Source organism: Prionailurus bengalensis, chromosome A3 (assembly GCF_016509475.1).
Source record: "Prionailurus bengalensis isolate Pbe53 chromosome A3, Fcat_Pben_1.1_paternal_pri, whole genome shotgun sequence".
In the NCBI taxonomy this organism is placed as follows: Eukaryota; Metazoa; Chordata; class Mammalia; order Carnivora; family Felidae; genus Prionailurus; species Prionailurus bengalensis.
In genome coordinates this window covers 110,690,654-110,709,195 of record NC_057354.1, presented here as the reverse complement: position 1 = coordinate 110,709,195, position 18,542 = coordinate 110,690,654, and the positions used below count along the sequence as shown (strand labels likewise).

At 36.6% G+C, this 18,542-nt stretch overlaps 1 protein-coding gene across 4 annotated transcripts in view; it reads right to left on the bottom strand.

Moving 5' to 3' along the window:
* The window catches only part of STRN (striatin), a 94,214-nt gene that overhangs the window by 15,481 nt on the left and 60,191 nt on the right, over nucleotides 1-18,542 (bottom strand). Inside the window, exons 8-14 of one of the 4 annotated variants that reach the window (XM_043604171.1) lie at nucleotides 18,286-18,396; nucleotides 16,152-16,238; nucleotides 15,544-15,687; nucleotides 10,848-10,984; nucleotides 5,303-5,478; nucleotides 3,176-3,223; nucleotides 2,267-2,409 (exon numbers count right to left, since the gene is read on the bottom strand). In XM_043604171.1, coding sequence (XP_043460106.1) covers nucleotides 2,267-2,409; nucleotides 3,176-3,223; nucleotides 5,303-5,478; nucleotides 10,848-10,984; nucleotides 15,544-15,687; nucleotides 16,152-16,238; nucleotides 18,286-18,396 — 846 coding nt within the window. The remainder of the gene's footprint in view (nucleotides 1-2,266; nucleotides 2,410-3,175; nucleotides 3,224-5,302; nucleotides 5,479-10,847; nucleotides 10,985-15,543; nucleotides 15,688-16,151; nucleotides 16,239-18,285; nucleotides 18,397-18,542) is intronic. The other 3 variants (XM_043604172.1, XM_043604173.1, XM_043604175.1) reach the window with 3 other exon arrangements.

Below are 18,542 nucleotides of genomic sequence, written 5' to 3'. Positions count from 1 at the left end.
GACAGAAAGATGAGAGGAGAGTGGCTACCTTAAGGTGGGATTTCTACAGCATATCAAGGTAGTTGGGAGTTATTCTGAAAGCAAAATGAACCACTACGGGGTTTTCCAGGAGCAGTAGGATGAAGTAGGTATTTAATAAGGTAGCCTTCACTGTAGTGCAGAAGACAGACTGGACAGAATCCAGATGACGGCAAGGGAACTGTTCCAGCAGTCTGGGGGGGGGTGATGATGAACACCTAGGGGAGGGCATTGGGAAAGGGGGCAAAGCAGAAGGGCTGTATTCAAGGAATATTTAGGTAATGAATATTAGGTAAATATTAATTACTAGGAAATTAATAAGGTGCAGATAGCAAACAGAACAAGGCAACAAGGATAACTGTTAGGTTTCTAGCTTGGGTAACTGTGGTGGTGCCACCATCTCATAAAGAATATATGGGAGAAGAAACACAGCACTTGCAGGGATTTATGGACAATGAGTTGGTGACTTTGAAATGTTCTGTAGGCAGTCTGAGGCTTACAGAAGATATTTATGAGTCAACAGCATATAAAACCGTAGAGGTGGATTCAGTCTACCAAAGAATATGCATACAAAAGAAGGAATGAATAGGGTGTGGGCCTTGATAAATGCCAGTATCTAAGGTGAGAAAAATAAAAGTTTATGAAGGATAGGAAACAAATTGTCACAGAAGCCAATAGTGGACAAATTTCAACAAGGATGGAATGTTCTACAGTTTCAGATAGCCAATACGTCTAGAAAAACAAGGACTGGAAAATACCCCTTGGATCAGCCAATCAGGTAGTCACTGATAATCTTGGTATATTTAAGGGGAATGACCAGAAGACAGACTGCAGAGGGATGATGCCCAGGGAAAGGACATGGAATTAGTAACTCCAAATTGTGTATTCTAGTCACAACCACCAAAGAGACACACACACAGATGATGGGGAAAACAGAGACTAAACAGAAGCCAGGGAGGGAAATGAAGTCAAGAAAAGGCTTCCCCTTGCCCAGGAGAGGAGCTAGCTGGATTTACTTATATGTGGAGGGGGTGGAAAGAGAGAAAAGAGGGCAAGGCTTAAGATGAGAGCAAGAGAGACAGCAAGAACGAATCAAGTGCAGTCTCAAAAGAAACAAGAGAGAATGAGGTCAAGAGCCAAAGGAGAAGGGCTGGTTGCCTTGGGACAGAACAACTGATCCTCTCATAGAGAGATAAAGGAAGTAAGGAAAAATATGGAACAGATCAACTTTTAAGAGACCCGGGGAGGGGCGCCTGGGTGGCGCAGTCGGTTAAGCGTCCGACTTCAGCCAGGTCACGATCTCGCGGTCCGTGAGTTCGAGCCCCACGTCAGGCTCTGGGCTGATGGCTGATGGCTCAGAGCCTGGAGCCTGTTTCTGATTCTGTGTCTCCCTCTCTCTCTGCCCCTCCCCCATTCATGCTCTGTCTCTCTCTGTCCCAAAAATAAATAAACGTTGAAAAAAAAAAAAAAAAGAGACCCGGGGAGAGAGAGGGGGTTTACCTTTCACAAAATACATGTTAAATGTTTATTAAATATATGTTGGGAAAATTTTTTGTTTATCGAATTTATCTTTACTTAGGTTTGGTGGTAAAATTAATCTAAAGTGAAGAGGAAACTATGGTTTTAGGACAAATATGACACTTCATACCATTGTAAAATCTGAGAATGTAAGAGGAAACCAAAAGAGTCAATTCCTAAACAGTTTTTGCAAAAGAATTTATGGTAAAATCTAGAGATAGATTATCATGTGGATTTATGTTTCACAGTACTGTTCCCAAGACTAAAGGCACTTCTTAATTTTTAAGGCCTTTCAAGTATTTTGGTGTCATGGAGCTTAAAAATCATTACCCTCTACACACTCCAGTAACTGATCAAGAAGATGATGCCAACATTAATTTTCCTTAGGCTGTTTGTCAAGAACAGTAATGAAATGTGTAATAATGTCTCAAGTAATGTACAGATGCCCAAAATGAAGAAAACGATGGTCAGTCATAGCCACCATTTCCAATCAACAAAACTCTGGGAGGGTGGGAACTGTTTTTTGCAGGAATAACCCATTTTGTTTCTTTTTTCTTTTAACATCATATATCAAATTGATTCCTAAATACAAGAGTCCTTTTCAACCATATAAAGACCTTGTTGTCTTTTACCAATTTATTAACATATCTCATTTTATCCTTATATATGCTATGTAAAATGTGTAAAAGGAAGACAAGTTATTCTTGCATATCCTGGGGGAAACACCTACCGTAGGAGTCATAGGGATCGACGTTGGGGTTGGTGGTATTCCAGCCTTGGATCAGTCCGTCGGCACCCCCACTGTAGCACTGCTCGCCGCTGCTGCTCAGCACCACACAGAGCACTGGTCCTCTGGGAGATAAAAAGCAATTTCTATTCCCCCAAATCAATCTGATAATAGGACTTGTTAGAAATAAGAGTGCTTAATTAATATGGTTTCTATGTTTCAGCTTTTTACGATGAATAAAAATACTATGGAAGCATCGCACATCTCTCTTCTGCTGCTAAACCAGAGGTTGGCCAACTATGGCCTGTGGGCCAAATCCAGCCAATGGTCTGTTTTTGTACAGTCCTCAAGCTAAAAATGGTTTTTACATTTTGTTTTAAAGGGTTGTAAAACAAACTGAACTAAAAACAAAAATATACAACAGAAAATATATGGCCTACAAAGCTGAAAAAGTATTTACTATCCGACCCTTTCTATAAAAAATGCCAATCTCTGTGTTAAATCAAGTGAATAAGTATAACCCTTAAGCTTATGTGGAAATATGAGCAGCATGCAATATGTGTTCATAATTTTAAAATTCTTGGGTTTTTTTAATCTATATTATCTTTAAGGAAAACAAAGGTCAGGATTTATAATATTTAACCCTTACTGCATCAACTTATTTTAAGCAAGAGAGATATCATATTTAAACATTATCCAAATAAAACCTAATTTTAGCAAGGATCTCTGGTAGTGATAAACTTGTTTTTAACACTGTATTATCTGCCAGTTTCTTTTACATTTACAAAAGAAAAAAGCTACTAAATACAAAAAATATATAACACAAATATTTAAGGGAAAGAAAATAAAATACTCTAATCAGGCTGATGTACAGTGATGCTGACTTAAAACAAAGAAAAAGCACATACTTACTTATGAGCCCTGAATGTATAGATAGGCTCCACATCAAGAGATGTACTCCTAAATCCAAGAGAGAGAGGACTTTTACCACTCTAAGTTTCAGTAGTAAACAGTAGCCCTGAATATATGCCACAAAATTGCCTTTAGAAATACCAACACTGTGGTAATATACCATTCTCAACCTAGGACACCTAAGACAGCTTATCTGATATCAATCACATATTTTTGTGGCCTCAAGAAACACTTGTTTAGTAGTAGTTTAGTAATAATACCTGATTGTAGTGTTCTCAGCATTATCATAGTCTATTTGACTAAAGGAAGAGAGAGTCACACTCAAAGAGCATCATAGGCTTTGAGGAGATAAATTTCTGGATTCAATTAGCTGGCTAACTTCAGGCAAATTATTTATTCTGTTGGAACTTCAGATTCCTCTACATATTTAAAACAAAACTGAAAAATCAGGATAATACCAAATACTCACAGGATTAAATAAAAGTCTACATGTAAAACAGACTAGGCTAGAAACAGGCATTAGCAGGATTTCAGCACATGGCACTTTAATTTCTTTGCATTTCCATAAAGGTTAAGATATCTGTCCTCGATACTTGTAAAAGTTGTCCAAGTCATCAGTTAATTCATTAATCAGAACACTGAATGTATAGATACTCTACACTAATACTGGCCATGACTGTTAATGGAAACTGGATGTAAAGTCAATTACTTACCATTTCTTATATTGTATTACAGTTTTTTATATGATTCTCTCCTCAAGCATTTCCAAAATTTTATGCTCAAAGGTAAACAGGTCACTGTTATTTACATGTGGAGATACTGTTCCTAAGCTATCACCAGCTAAGAAACTTGTTTCAATATTTTTCTAAGTTTTAGTCAAGAATATATGAGACATTGACATTCTTTGGTCGAATGAGATGCCCATTGTGGCCAGAGAACTAAAAAGACAAAAGGCACGATTTATAACAAAGAAATAATTACTCTCTGCTGAAGATACCTGATCCTTATGAGAAGTCACTTGGTTTTAGCAAGATCTGGTTGAACTGGTTGATGAAGACTGATAAATCAAGTATTTTATCAAGTTTATGTAGGACTCACAGCAGGAATGTTCACTGATCTCGTTTAAACTTGGCAATAGATATCCTCTATCAGTAGTAAAACTTCTATAATCTTTGCCAGTTCATGTTTATTTCTCCTTCCAATAACCGAAGTGCCTGACACCAGAGAAGGGCCATTACTGGCACATGCTAGGTTTGGACCATCTGATTCAAGGACACAGGAGAGCGACCTCCAGTAAGTACCCTACCAAGTGGGACCCGGACTAGCTTGGTCACTGATAAAAGAGATTATAACAACTCATGTCTGTTCATGCTTAAGAGAGGAACCGAGGGGCTGAGGGAAGAAATAGCAGTTAAGTGACAGGAATAACAGTGCCTTTCAGTCTATACATGTTGGTAGGTATGGAAAGTACCTAAAAGGTCAAGGCCAAAAGACAATACCAAAGAACAGTCCTTCACCCCTCAATCAGCCTCCCTTCCACATCATTAAGTCCAAACCTAATAAATAATATGGCAAGGTTGTGCTGGGGAATGATGACACGCCTACACCTCTTTACAACAACAGTAGAAACCTTCAATATAGACAAGGGAATCCACAAATATGACAACCATTTAAAATACTGTGTAAGGATTGTAAACAGCATTCACAAGCTCTGGGAAACTATCAGATAATACTATTTCTCCCTCAGTGTCAGTTTTCCAACCTGATATCAGATTGTGAGTAAGAAGGGAAAAATTCTAATTATGTGACATGGTAAAGAAGAAAAAGCTGGAAGGTATACTTGAGAAATTTAATAGCAAATAATTAAGTACTTTTCTGCTGAAAACTGATAATTAAAATACTCAAATACAGGGCGTCTGGGTGGTTCAGCTGGTTGAGCATCTGACTCTTGATTTCGGCTCAGATCATGATCTCACCTTTTGTGGGTTCGAGCCCTGTGTTGGGCTCTGTGCTGACAGTGTGGAGCCTACTAGGGATTCTCTCTCTCCCTCTCTCTCTCTCTCAAAATAAATAAATAAACTGAAAAAAAAAAAAACCTCAAATACAGTTAAAGTAGAATATTCTCACTTTTTGGCTGGGGCTGTTTTCTGCAAATTCCACATTTTTAATGTGTGATCCTCTGATGCTGTTATCAAAACGGGCTCAGTGGGGTGGAAAGCAAGGGCTCGAATGCCATCGAAGTGACTTCGTAATGTAAACTTAGGGTTCCATGTCTTCCTCAATGCATCTTTATTGTTTGCTATCTGTTAAGGAAACAAAAGAAAGATACCCGGACATCTGGTTCAGGACATGAAAAAAATTATATTTCAACATTAATTCCTGCTGATTTGTCATTAAATCATCACATTGTGCAATTGTCAAAACAATATAATTTCTAAATGCAAATAATCAAATCAAAAGGCAAAATTAACAGTACGTCAACAGTGGTTTTCTTTGAAGAAATATGAATGAATACACAACATAAAAACAAGTAACATAATTCAAAATTGCAAGAAGACTAAATAACAAGAATGGGTCTTTACTAGGATGACTTAAAAAAACAACAGACAAGTAATTTCAACCTAAATTATAGTATAGAAACTAATTTGGGATAAAACCTGAAAACTAAGTTACCTTTAATAACCTATTAACATTATAGAATATGATCCTACTTCTAGATTTTCAGTACTTTCTATGAAAAGCTAAATTTTCTTTGTCAAATTGGTAACAATGTTTATAAACTGGAAACATAAAATGTTAACCCTGGAAGAGACAATCAGATGTTACAAAACAATAAATTCCATTTGCAAAGCACAACATTATCTTGCTTTTCTCCACACAGACTCCATCTCAACAACTTAAAAAATGCAGTTTTTCATTCCAAGAATATTCCAACTTTTTTTTTCATTTCCAACTAACAGCAAAGCCAAAGAGGTTCATGTTTAACTTTACACTAGCACCACATATCCTATCACATATTACTTTACACTCCATGACTAACAAGCATTCTAGATTTAAGCACGAGTAGGGCACATATTGGCTAACACACTGAAGAAATATTGCCATACTTACAATGACAAAAAAAACCCAATACTAATAATAACTGCTATTTTGAGCATTATTCATTACTTTATACATTTTTCAAAAACTTAACACGCATTAACTCACTTAAGTGTCACAACAGCTCTATGAAGGAATCAACATTATCCCCACTTTAAGGACCAGACATGTAAAGAAAAGAGAAGCTGAATGAGTTCCCTCTAGTAAGTGGAAGACTCAGGATTCAAAACCAAATAGCCTGACTTAAGAGGCTACACTCGTAATACAAACTATAACTTAGGACCCAGAAGTTTAAAAGTCTGCAGAAAAATTTGGATAGAGCAGGTCACAACTGGAGCAGTAAGAAGACAGAACACACGATGCAAGGAACTACTATAAGATCTGGGGCTGGTTATCTTTGCATGGGGGTTGGGGGTGCGTGGAGCAGGGGGAGAAGCAGAACAACTAAGTTGACTCTTGTCTGCTCTTATTGAAGAGCTGAAAGATTTTCATATACAAAAACAATTAGATTCCTTCTGAATGTCTTAATGTGGTAGACAGCCACTGAGATGGTTCCTGATCAGCCCTACGTCCTCATATTTACACCTTGTGAAGTCCCCTGCCACAATACAGGGTTGCTCTGTGTGACCAATAACATATAGCAAAAGTGGTGGCAAATTACTTCCAAAATCAGGTCATAAAAACCTTGCATCTTGGGTGTTCTTGCTCACTCTCTTTTCAAGTACACCCACACTGGGAGAAGCCAGCTGCTCCACCGAGAACGCCACACAGAGGCTCCTGGGTGAGAAACTAGTCCCCAGCCAATAGCCAGCAAGGAACCAAGGCTTTTGAACAACTGCATGAGTGAGCCTGGAAGGAGATCTTCCCAAGTCTTCATTTAAGACTGCAACCCCTGCTACATGCTTACTATAACCACATGACAGACCAGAACCACACAGCTATGCTGCCCCAGATTGCTGGCCTCCAGAAACTGTAACAAATGTTGTTTTAAGCTGTGTCGTGTGCAATTTGTTACACAGCGGTAGGTTACTAATATATTTATTAGAACTAGAGACTTCTTTTAGAAACACAGACATAACACTAAGTTTTTAACAACTAACAGCTAAAAAAAAAAAAAAGAATGACATTTGTCTAGAGACATGACTGAATTCTGTAACATATGGGACAAAATCTTTGTGAGGTACGTATAGAGAGGACAAAAGTATCTCATGGGAACTTCTGCTTTTAGCCATGATGTAGACTAGACCATTAGGATCAAGTCTGTACTGAGGACAAGTAGAAAAGCAGAGCTAATAATTTTTAAATGGAGAACCAGAAAAATAGTGAAGAAAAAGGAGGCCAGGATTTAGGGGAAGACAGAAATCTAAAAAGGTGAGCCTGATATTTGGAGTTGTTTCTCCCCAGAGGGTATTTACTGATTCCAGAGGGGATGGTTGAGAGGTTAGGCTGTGCTTTTGACGCTTGGGCAGTGCAAGGAGATACAGACTGGTGTCCAGGGCCAGCCAAGAAGGTGGGGCTTGGTGAAGCACTGTGCTTTGGGTTTTGAGTCCAAAGGGTTGCATCCTAGACAGAAGCGTGAACTAGAACAAAAGCCCTTGCAGAGACTGCAGATCAGCTTTAAATCATCTGAAAAACTGAAACTGAAATGAGGTGATCCAGATTTCTACTGGCTACAGACATCTGAGAGAAACAAATTAAAATATACTCCCTGGGGGAAGGTATCATCCTAGGCCTAAAGTTATTTCTATAGACATTTTTTCAAGTATGGTTATTTGGACACAATAAAAAATAACCATGCCCACAAAAGATTATACAGCTTAATGAAAACAACTGGGAACATAATCATGCTTACTGTGTTCAAGAAGATAAAAGACAACATTGTAAATTTTGGAATAAATCTATAGAAAAAGAATTCTAGAAGCAAACAGTGTAAGACCTAAGTAGATAGGTTTAATTACACATTACACATAACTGAAGAAAGAATTAGTTAACCAGAAGATGGGTCATAAAAACATCTAGAGTGAAGTATAGAGACAAAAGATGGAAAATACATAACAAAGGGAGCAGGAGACAGAGGATGTAGAGAGTTCTAACAATATAACTAGAGTTCCAGAAGGAGAAGAGAGACATGTAAAAGCAGTATTTGAAGATAAATAGCTGAGAACTTTATATAAAACTGAGAAAAACATACTAAGCCAAGAAGGTCTAAGAACTTCATGAAGGTTAAATAAAAAGAAAACTAAACCTTGGCTAACAGTCAAGACATAGGAAGATTATGAGTCATAGAAGAAAAAAAAAAATCAGACTAACATTGAACGACCAATAAAAGAAATGACAGCTGACTTCAGCAGAAAACGAAGGAAGAAAATGAAGTAATATATTTAAAATGTTTAAAGTGAAACTAAATACAAAACAAAACAAAACAAAACAAAACAAAACAAAACAAAAACCTTGCCAACTGGAACTCAATACCAGAGATAAAAGTTAACTCACTCAGGTGAAATAAACAATTTAATAAAACCAGAAACTGAGGGAATTGGATACCAGTAGACCTTCACCAAAGAGAAATATTAACTGTTTTTAGAGTAAAAGAAAAGTGTTCCAGATGGACAGTCAGATGCGCAGGGGAGAAGAGAATAAAGCAAAATGAATCATGTAAAACGGATAACCGTAACTGAATGTTGAGTGTATAAAACATTATCTTGTAGGAGATAAATGTCGAGACAAAATATATAGTAATAGTAACATATATGTACAGTAGGAATTTTTTAAGTATAGTTAAAAGTGTTCTTAAGGTCTGTGCATTAAAATTTTGATAAGGATATGTGTGGTAATCTCTAGGGTAACAATAGAAAGAGTAATGAAAGACTGCATAATCTCCAAATAATGGAGTGGGGGTGACTTATAAAAAAGAATCCCGGGGCGCCTGGGTGGCGCAGTCGGTTAAGCGTCCGACTTCAGCCAGGTCACGATCTCGCGGTCCGTGAGTTTGAGCCCCGTGTCGGGCTCTGGGCTGATGGCTCGGAGCCTGGAGCCTGTTTCCGATTCTGTGTCTCCCTCTCTCTCTCTGCCCCTCCCTCGTTCATGCTCTGTCTCTCTCTGTCCCAAAAATAAATAAAAAAAAAACGTTGAAAAAAAAAAACAGAATCCCAATATAGCTAAAAATAGGAGAAAAAAGAACACAGAACAAGTAGCACAAATAAACAGTGGGCTTAAATCCAAATATATCAGTAATTACTTTAAAAAGAAATGGACTCAATGTTCCAATTAAAAACGTTGTCAGGGGCACCTGGGTGGCTCAGCTGGTTAAGCATCCGACGTCTGCTCAGATCATGATCTTGTGATTCAGGAGTTCCAGCCCCTTATGGGGCGAGTGTGAGCCCCGCTTCTCTCTCTCTCTCTCGCTCTCGCTCTCGCTCTCTCTCCCTCGCTCTCTGCCCCTCATGGGATTCTGTCTCTCTCTCTGCCCCTCGCTCATTTGCGCCCTCTCAAAAATAAGTACATAATACATAAAAATTAAATAAAATTAAAAAAATAAAAAGGTTGTCAAATATTAGATGAAAAAACAAAAGTCAACTAAATTGTGTTTTTATACACAACAGATGTAGAATATAAGGATACAAAACTACTGGAAACAAATATTTTTTAAAAACCTGTATCATATATGCAGAGAATGGGAACCAAGAGCCCATTTAGATGAGGTTATTGTAGTAGTTCCAGGTGAAGAAAACAATGGAGTAGGATGAAAAGTAAAAAACAGCTAACGATTTTAGGTATTTTTGGAGGAAGAACCCAAAAGACTTACTAATGGACTTAGCAAAGAGTGAGAATTTTGATTTGTGGGAAGAGGAGTGAGTGGTGAGGTTCCTCTTTGGAGCACATCCTTCTCATATCCATGGTTTGCTTAAGCATCTATCTTTACAGCCCCCATGTGGTAGGAGCTATACTGTGTTCTCCAACAAAGATAATGAGGTATCAAAGTGAGACCATTTTCATCAAGACAAGACAGGTTGTAAATACTTTATAAAACAAGCAACTGTTTTTCTGACAATTTAAATGTAGTTATAAAACAACTGTGTTTGGGATTAAGTAAACGCATGCATGTGTAAAGGTATGACGATTTCAGTTTTGGTCTAAATCACTGATGGGTCGGCCTTAACATCTGCAAGACACCCTGGAGACATCCCTGCCTAACAATAACTAAAATCTCCTGTAGACCAAGTATTCACTGATAATGTACTGGAGAAGAAACTCAAATGTTGCCATTAGGGAGGCATGAATTTCAAGTGATCTCTGGTGCCTTAAAACATAAAACCCAAACTTGTAACAGAAAGGGAATTCTTTCCCTTAATCTAAAACCAATAAACAAGATATAAAAACTTACGGATTTAGGCAAAGACCATAATTTTAATCTCTACACAATGTGAAAAATACTGTATTTTCAAAGTTTGCAATTAAAACAGAACCAAATTCTATACCCGTAAGGAAATTTTACCACTGTTATCTTTTTCTATTAGGTTAACTTTTTATTTTTAAGAAATGAAAAAACAACAAAAATAAAACCATGACTCACATCATAAGTTAGTGAATCTGCTTCATTGGCCACTGTAAGTCCAGCCAATTCTCCAAGTCCCAGTTCACTTTCAAGGGCTTCATCTGCTCCCATGATGAAGGACTTCCCAGAAGAAGGAGGAAAGGTCAATGCTTCCACTGAAGGGGGAAGACAGAAGACACATAAAAAAACTTCTAAAGTGTAAACAGTCTCTTAAGGGTATGTCTATATTTGATTATTTTTAAATGCATTCAAACACAGTAAAATTCAGTGAGCAGAAAATCCTCAAGAACTGGTTGCTTTTTCTGTATCTTAACCATAGGCAAAGGTATCTAATTTGAAAAGTACAACACAAGGGGCCTGTGGGTGGCTCAGTCGGTTAAGCGTCTGACTTTGGTTCAGATCATGATCTTGCTGTTTGTGGGTTCGAGCCCCGCATTGGGCTCTCCGCAGCCCCTGTAGATCCCACATTGGATCCTCTGGCTCCCTCTCTCCTCTCTCTCAAAAATAAATAAACATTAAAAAAAAGAAAGAGAAAAAAGAAAAGTACAACAGGAAACAAATCCAATAGACCATTGTCCCTTCTTTTTCACTATACAAAAAAATAATACGACTAAAGCAAAGTAGGCTTACCTCGTTTGCTATTTCATGTTAATTACTCAAATTACTTCTATCAAATATTAAACATAAGTAACAAGTGATCTGAACACTCCTGGTCTTATTCAAAATAAAATTGCTTAATTCTGTAACTCAGAAGAATACAGAAAATTTCAAACGAAAATGGTTATTACAACTGGGGTGCGTGGGTGGCTCAGTTAAGCGTCTGACTCTTGATTTCAGCTCAGGTCATGATCTCACAGTTCGTGAATTTGAGCCCCACATTAGGCTCCATGCTGACAGCACAGAGTCTGCTTGGGATTCTCTCTCTCCCTTTCTCTCTGCCTCTCCCCTGCTCATGGTGCATTCTCTCTCTCTCTCTCTCTCTCTCTCTCTCTCTCTCAAAATAAATCAACATTAAAAAAAAAAAGAAAGAAGTAAAATAGTTACAACTATAAAATATGCCTATATGAGGCAAACCTAATGTTGGTGTTAGAACTCAGGACTGTGTCTGGAGAGAAGGGGAGAAGCAGTAACTTGAAGCCCAAGCAGCCCTTCAAGACCCTGGTAATGTTCGGATTCTGACCGAGGGAGTGGTAACACAGCTGGGTTCACTTTGTGATAATTCACTGACCTGCTCCCTTACCACTTCTACAGTTTTCCACAGGTACAGTTCAGTTAAAAATGTCTGTTTCAAAGACATTTTCTTTTCACTATAAGTGGATTTTTATTTCAAAGACTTTTTTTAACGAAGTGTCCGTTTGAACAGTTTCATTAGCTGCGAGCTGACGCCATATCTTCTTTGTAATAGATGACACTGAACATACCAATCCAATTCCTCCAATCACCATCATAGAAGAATCAGTTAAAAGCAAAATGCCAAAGTAAAACAGGAGTTTTACCTAATTTGGTCAATAGTAAATTGCGGATTTTTATAAATGCAATTATGCTGGCAAACTGTCAAAGATAGTCTTTGAGTAGTTTTCTAGAGGTGGTTACTTTACTAATAACAAACATTTATAAGTTGGTAAGACGAATTTAACAGTTTAAACTCCGGCTGCTAAAAAAATGTTTTGTTTCCTTAAGAAAAACAAGTCAATATATTAATTAGCATATGTAGAAAACTGGATTTAAAGGTGTTTTTCACCTTTAAATTATGTAAGTTTAGATTCAATCATAAGTATTTGTTGAAGAAATGAAAGAATAGTTATGTCTTAAAAATAGTAGACATAAGAGTTATGTCTTAAAACCCTTGTAAGAACAAAGGAGAACATAAATTAAGACCTTATGCAATTAAAACCACCATGCAATAAAGCAGCAATAATAAAAATGGGTTTTACCCAAACATACCACATATCCTCTGAGGGGTTTGAGCAGCTCTCACATTAACTACTGCAGGGTGGAGACTGTTTAGGTTAGAATAGCAATTTTCATGCCAAATTTCAATCAAATGACTCACAGGAGACTATGAGACTGGGTCTTCAGCCAGGTGTTTTGTTTGTTTTCATTTCTACTGTATCCAGACAACTTTGTTCAGGTGTGAAATAAAAAGGACTCTTAAAAACAAGACTAAGATTCATGGGATTTGAGCATACACTCTGTTTGGGCTAATTTAAACAATGCTCTAAAAATGGCCATGTCAAACCTTGAAACAAAGGCAGAGCTCCTTCCAGCACACTCCCTGGCTAAGCCAGCACACCCGAGGGCCAGAGGGAGCGACCATGGGCAGAACTCTAAGACTCCTTACAACTTGAGACGATAGGCCACATTTCTTCAGCTTTTACAAAATTATTTAACTGTGCCTCTTTACTATTTACAGTTAAATAATTAAAACAAAACCATTAAAACAAAAATAAAGTGATAAACATTTATAGCACACACAGGCTATGGACACTTTTTCTGAAACTAAACTGGAGACCAAGAGGCATCATTCATGGGCAATTAAATACACCGTGTATTTCTTACATACTTTTTATATTTTTGAAAACCTTTCACTGAGGAAGAAAGCTTATAGGACCCATGTTAGAGACAGTAAGTTAGATATTCAATGCTTCAGTTTTAAGGTTCTTCAATATTTTTTCCCATGAAGGGCACTTTCTGTGGCTTATGTAATGCTTCTATACATTTGTCATTTAGTATATAGTACTTATTCTGTCTCTGTTATTAGAATTCTGCAAGATGAAATCTCTGATAAAACTCTTTAGGAGTTACTAGAACAAAAGAAAAATGAACTTCTTATCTAGACTTGATCTTAGAATAACAAACTGATTAAAATTCTCACATGGATAGTGTCAAGTGAATGTATCTCCTAGAGGACAACAAACATACCTAATGAGGCCCATGACTTCACATCTTTAATTCAAAAGACGTCTCTATATCAAAGAAATTGTGTATTTAGAGTATAAAGGTATAATGTACAAGTCTTCGTTACTTAATGTATGAGTAATAAATTCCAGGTATACTATGTATAAAATTAACTCTAATAACTAACCATGTGATGGTCAAAAGTTTCATTTAAAAAGTACTCCGACCATGAAAATCTGTCCATCAAGGTTCTATCAGTTTATGTCTCTCTAAAATGTAACTGAATTTAAAACCCAAGAAAGAAAAACACTTATGATTTTTCTGTGGCTTTTTCCCAGTCTGTTTTATTCAATAAATAGTAATTTGAAGAAGCATATTCACTGCAAACAATTACAGTATTTAAATTCAAGGCAATTTTAAAAAATAAATATTGAAAAATATTTATTAATCATTAAGGTTCCTTTTACATCATACTGGATTTTCAGCTAATGTAAATACATACTTTATTTTTTTCAACTTTTTTTTTTTTTTTTTTTTTTTTTTTTGGGACAGAGAGAGACAGAGCATGAATGGGGGAGGGGCAGAGAGAGAGGGAGACACAGAATCGGAAACGGGCTCCAGGCTCTGAGCCATCAGCCCAGAGCCCGACGCGGGGCTCGAACTCACAGACCGCGAGATCGTGACCTGGCTGAAGTCGGACGCTTAACTGACTGCGCCACCCAGGCGCCCCAGTAAATACATACTTTAAAATCAATTTCTAGGGGTGCCTGGGTGGCTCAGTCAGTTAAGCACCTGACTCTTGATTTCGGGTCAGGTCATGATCTCATGGTTCGTGGGTTCAAGCCCCCACATCATGCTTTGTGTTGACAGCATGCAGAGCCTGCTTGGAATTCTCTCTGCCCCTCCCCCCACTTGCACATACACTTTCTCTCTCTCTCTCTCTTTCTCTCTCTCTCAAAATAAATAAATAAACATTAAAAAAAAGTTTAGATCAATTTCTACATATAAGCATTTTATCTATTTATAAATAGATAAGTCAGAACTTATGTCTAGAAAACAGGCAGAATTGTATTTAAATATCGTAAGACAGTACTGTAAAAAACTGGGAACCTAAATATCCAAAAGGGATATGGTGAAGTATCAAGTCTAAAATATAATGTGTAATCTCAAAATTATAATTATGAAAGTTGTTTTGGGACTTTATGTTACATAAATAAAACAAGATAGAATTACTCTGTGGTGACTGTAACTTTGTTTAAAAAAATACACACAGTTAGACAAGGACTGAAAGGGAACAAAGAAACACAGTTGCAAGTGTGAGTAGACTTTCAGGTGTCCTTCCCCTCCCCCCCCCCCCCCCCCCCCCCCCGTTTTCACTTATCGATGACAGACTTTAAAGAAAACATCTGAAAATACTTACGTGAATCTCGAAGCAAACATTTACTACCTATCATATGGACTTAATTTTCTTCTTGTTTCAGTAGGGTGAATAAAACAGCCTGTACATACCAAATACACGGCTTCTAGGGAGGTGGACTAGAATCTGGAGTTGGACTTGCTGTTTATGCACCCTTTTCAAGTCTAACAGATTGAAGGGGGAATCAAACCCCTTCAATGTAAGAAAGCCTACATTTGGGGAACACCATGTCGATCAAACATACGTAAAATAAAGTTATTTTCTTAGGAAAGTCCTTTCTAATAACTGAATTTAGATATGCATTTCCCAGTAGTGTGTGTGTGTGTGTGTGTGTGTGTGTGTGTGTGTGTGTGTGTGTGTCTGCGCGCGCGCGTGCACTCAGGAGTGTCATATACTTACCTTCGTCTGCCCTATTTATTTCGTGTTCTGGAAGCCTGGAGCTGGTGGGTCTGGAAGGTGAACCCACAGATGGCTGTAACGAGGGAAGTTCATCAACATCTCTCAAGTTAGCAAGCATATCTTGTAGTTTTGACCTATTGGGCCCTAGCCCAGAAACAGGGAAGAAGAGAACAAAAAAGAATGGAATTATCCAACTGCATCAAAATGGTGCCATAAACCTTATTCACATTTGCTTACATTCACCTTTAAAACTACCCTACCATATTAAAAAGTAATTACTTTCCAAGTTTTCAAATTATTTTAAAAGTTTATTTCTTGAGAAGAATTATGTTTTACATATATTTTAAAAATTAAGCTAATGGAATAATATCGCTATTTCAATAAAAAATCATGTTCATATGCAATTTGGACCATTAAAAATAATAGCATTCTTTTAATCCTTATATATTGCTCTAAATGACGACAGATACCAGGGATTGTGAAGCTACTGTGTACTGAGTTAAACGGCAACATTCCTTTTTGTCCATTTATGTGAAGTTGCATTCACTGCCTTACATCCTGAAGCTATGGTACCCGAGGTGAAGTCTCATGCCCTACTGATTACTTACCTGAACTTTGATTCTTCATTCTCCCACATCCCTGTTTTGACTGTTTTATATAGGATAGAGGCTGAAACAGATCTTCGGTAGTTTTTCCTGTTACAAGTTTAATTAAGAATGGGAAAATCTTACCCATAGTCCATTATGGTTTTTTTTTTCCTATACCAGCAAAGAATACAACTATTTTTAAGCAATTTTAACTACTACCTAGAAATATATTTCAAGACCGTATGATTGGAGTACACGATTTGACTGGAAATATTTCTACTGGGCCATATCAATTGGAATCAAATTTTTCCAACAGTAAACGTTCAATTAAAAAAATATTTGTGGGGGTTTGTAAATTTCTGCTTCATACCAGGTCAAAGTTTTGCTTCGGTTCTGTTTTTACCATGTCTTCACTTGTTCCCAGATCACCATTTTATGAAAACAGTGTGAACTGATGATGATAAACAAAATGTGTGGAGCCTCACCCTGCAGTCCCTCTACCCTAAGATATTAAAATTTCTCCCCCTGTAGTCATTTTTCTTTGTCATACAAAAAAATTATGTGCTATATACCTGCATGCTGATCATAATCTCCAGATTCAGGAAAGCCAATAGCTTCCATTAGTAGAAGTACGGTTCCAGTCAAATGGTGCCATTTTAGATCGTAAGTGCTAAATGCCAACTACAGCAATGCCTTGATATTTGACAAGAACTGAATAACCAGTATAATAGTAGGTGGATTCTACGTAAATCCTGGATACCCTTCCAAATGAGAGATTTTTTACATTTCAAAACATTATTGTAGCATAATGACTTAAAGAAATATCAACTTATGTCAACCTGAAAATTAAAATATTCTCCTTTCTCATTTATGACATTTGCATTAAAATTTCAGTGTAACTGGTTTTGCCATGGCTCTGAAAAGCCCTAGTAAATCATATCTCATTACTGTTTAAGATCACATTTATTATCCATACATTTGGATAAAAAGTACAAAATGCTCTTAATGTTTTAATATTAATATTTCTCATTATAATTTAATTTATATTGAGAAGGCATCAAATAATAGTTCTTAGTTATGTAATCGTTACAAGTATAACATCAAAAATAGCCACTGACTTTTTAATCCATTCAAGTTAAATACTTGTAACTCCTAGCATATTTTAAATAAAGATTTGAATTGTTTATCAATAACAACTACACTTTTTCCAACTTTTAAATGCATGTTTCACTAAACTGGATTTTAATCCCACTTTACACTACTTTAATATCCCAAAGGATGCAATTCCTTTTGCCATAAAAGGGAGACCCATGTGCATATGGTCAACGGGAGTGGAAGCACAGGAGGTAGTTTAGCTTTGCTGTCCTAAAAAGGTGTTTTAGATGGTTTTCAGGGATGCTTGAAAGCTTCTTCAAGGTTTCTACTTTACATACTTAATTAGATCTACTGCTAAACCTAATAATTTGCATAATTATATATATATGGTTATATATGGTTCACAGGGCTAGCAATTTCATTTTAGCTTCCAGTTTTTATATGGCAGACATCTTATTAAAAAGAAAAAAGCTAATTGGCAATATTATTATAAATGAAATTGGCCAAAATTCTTAAATTAGAAAATAAATACTTTTAAAAGTTGTGTATTTGACTCTCTGCCCTGTATAGCATATAGTAGTGAGAGCAAATGAACTGTGTGTTATGAACACACAGAATATTCAGGGGTAGAAATTAACTTTCTGTCTCCAAGGTCTAAAATTATATGCAGTAATTTTGGTGGATTGCCAGAGGGTCAAACTAGATGAGATTTAAAACTGTCAACAGTGAAAAATCATTGTGGTAATTAAGCACATATACTTTAAAAATGAAATTATCACTATGTTTTGAATATATAGTTCCATATTCTCACAAGGCTCTAGATTTATTATTGGGATATATTATGATTCCATAATCAGAAGCATGGTTGTTTTTATTTTTTTAAGGTCACAATCAAATAACTAACCACTTAATTTCAACCCCTGAGAGCAGATGAAAACGAAAGAGACCAGGAGCAGAAAAGAAAAAGAGTAAGTGGTTTTAGGAAAACATTGGGGAAAAAAATTGGGGGATATAAAAAAGGAAAGATTTATGGTTTACAGATACAATGTTTTCCACTTACTCTTCACCCCCTTTTTCCCCTTTCTCTCCTTTTTGTATTGTTCCTTGAGTTTGGTAATTACTCCCTGGTCCACATTCCAGGCTTCAGGCATGAGACACTGGTCTTCCTTTTCTAAATAGAGTAAAACAAATGAAATAGCCTTTTTAAATTAAATATTGAACACTATAAGTCAATTCACTGTTGTGTCACTGAATGACAACAACCATTTTCTTCAATGTAACACTAATTTTAAAGTTATTGCTTATAAGTCATACAAA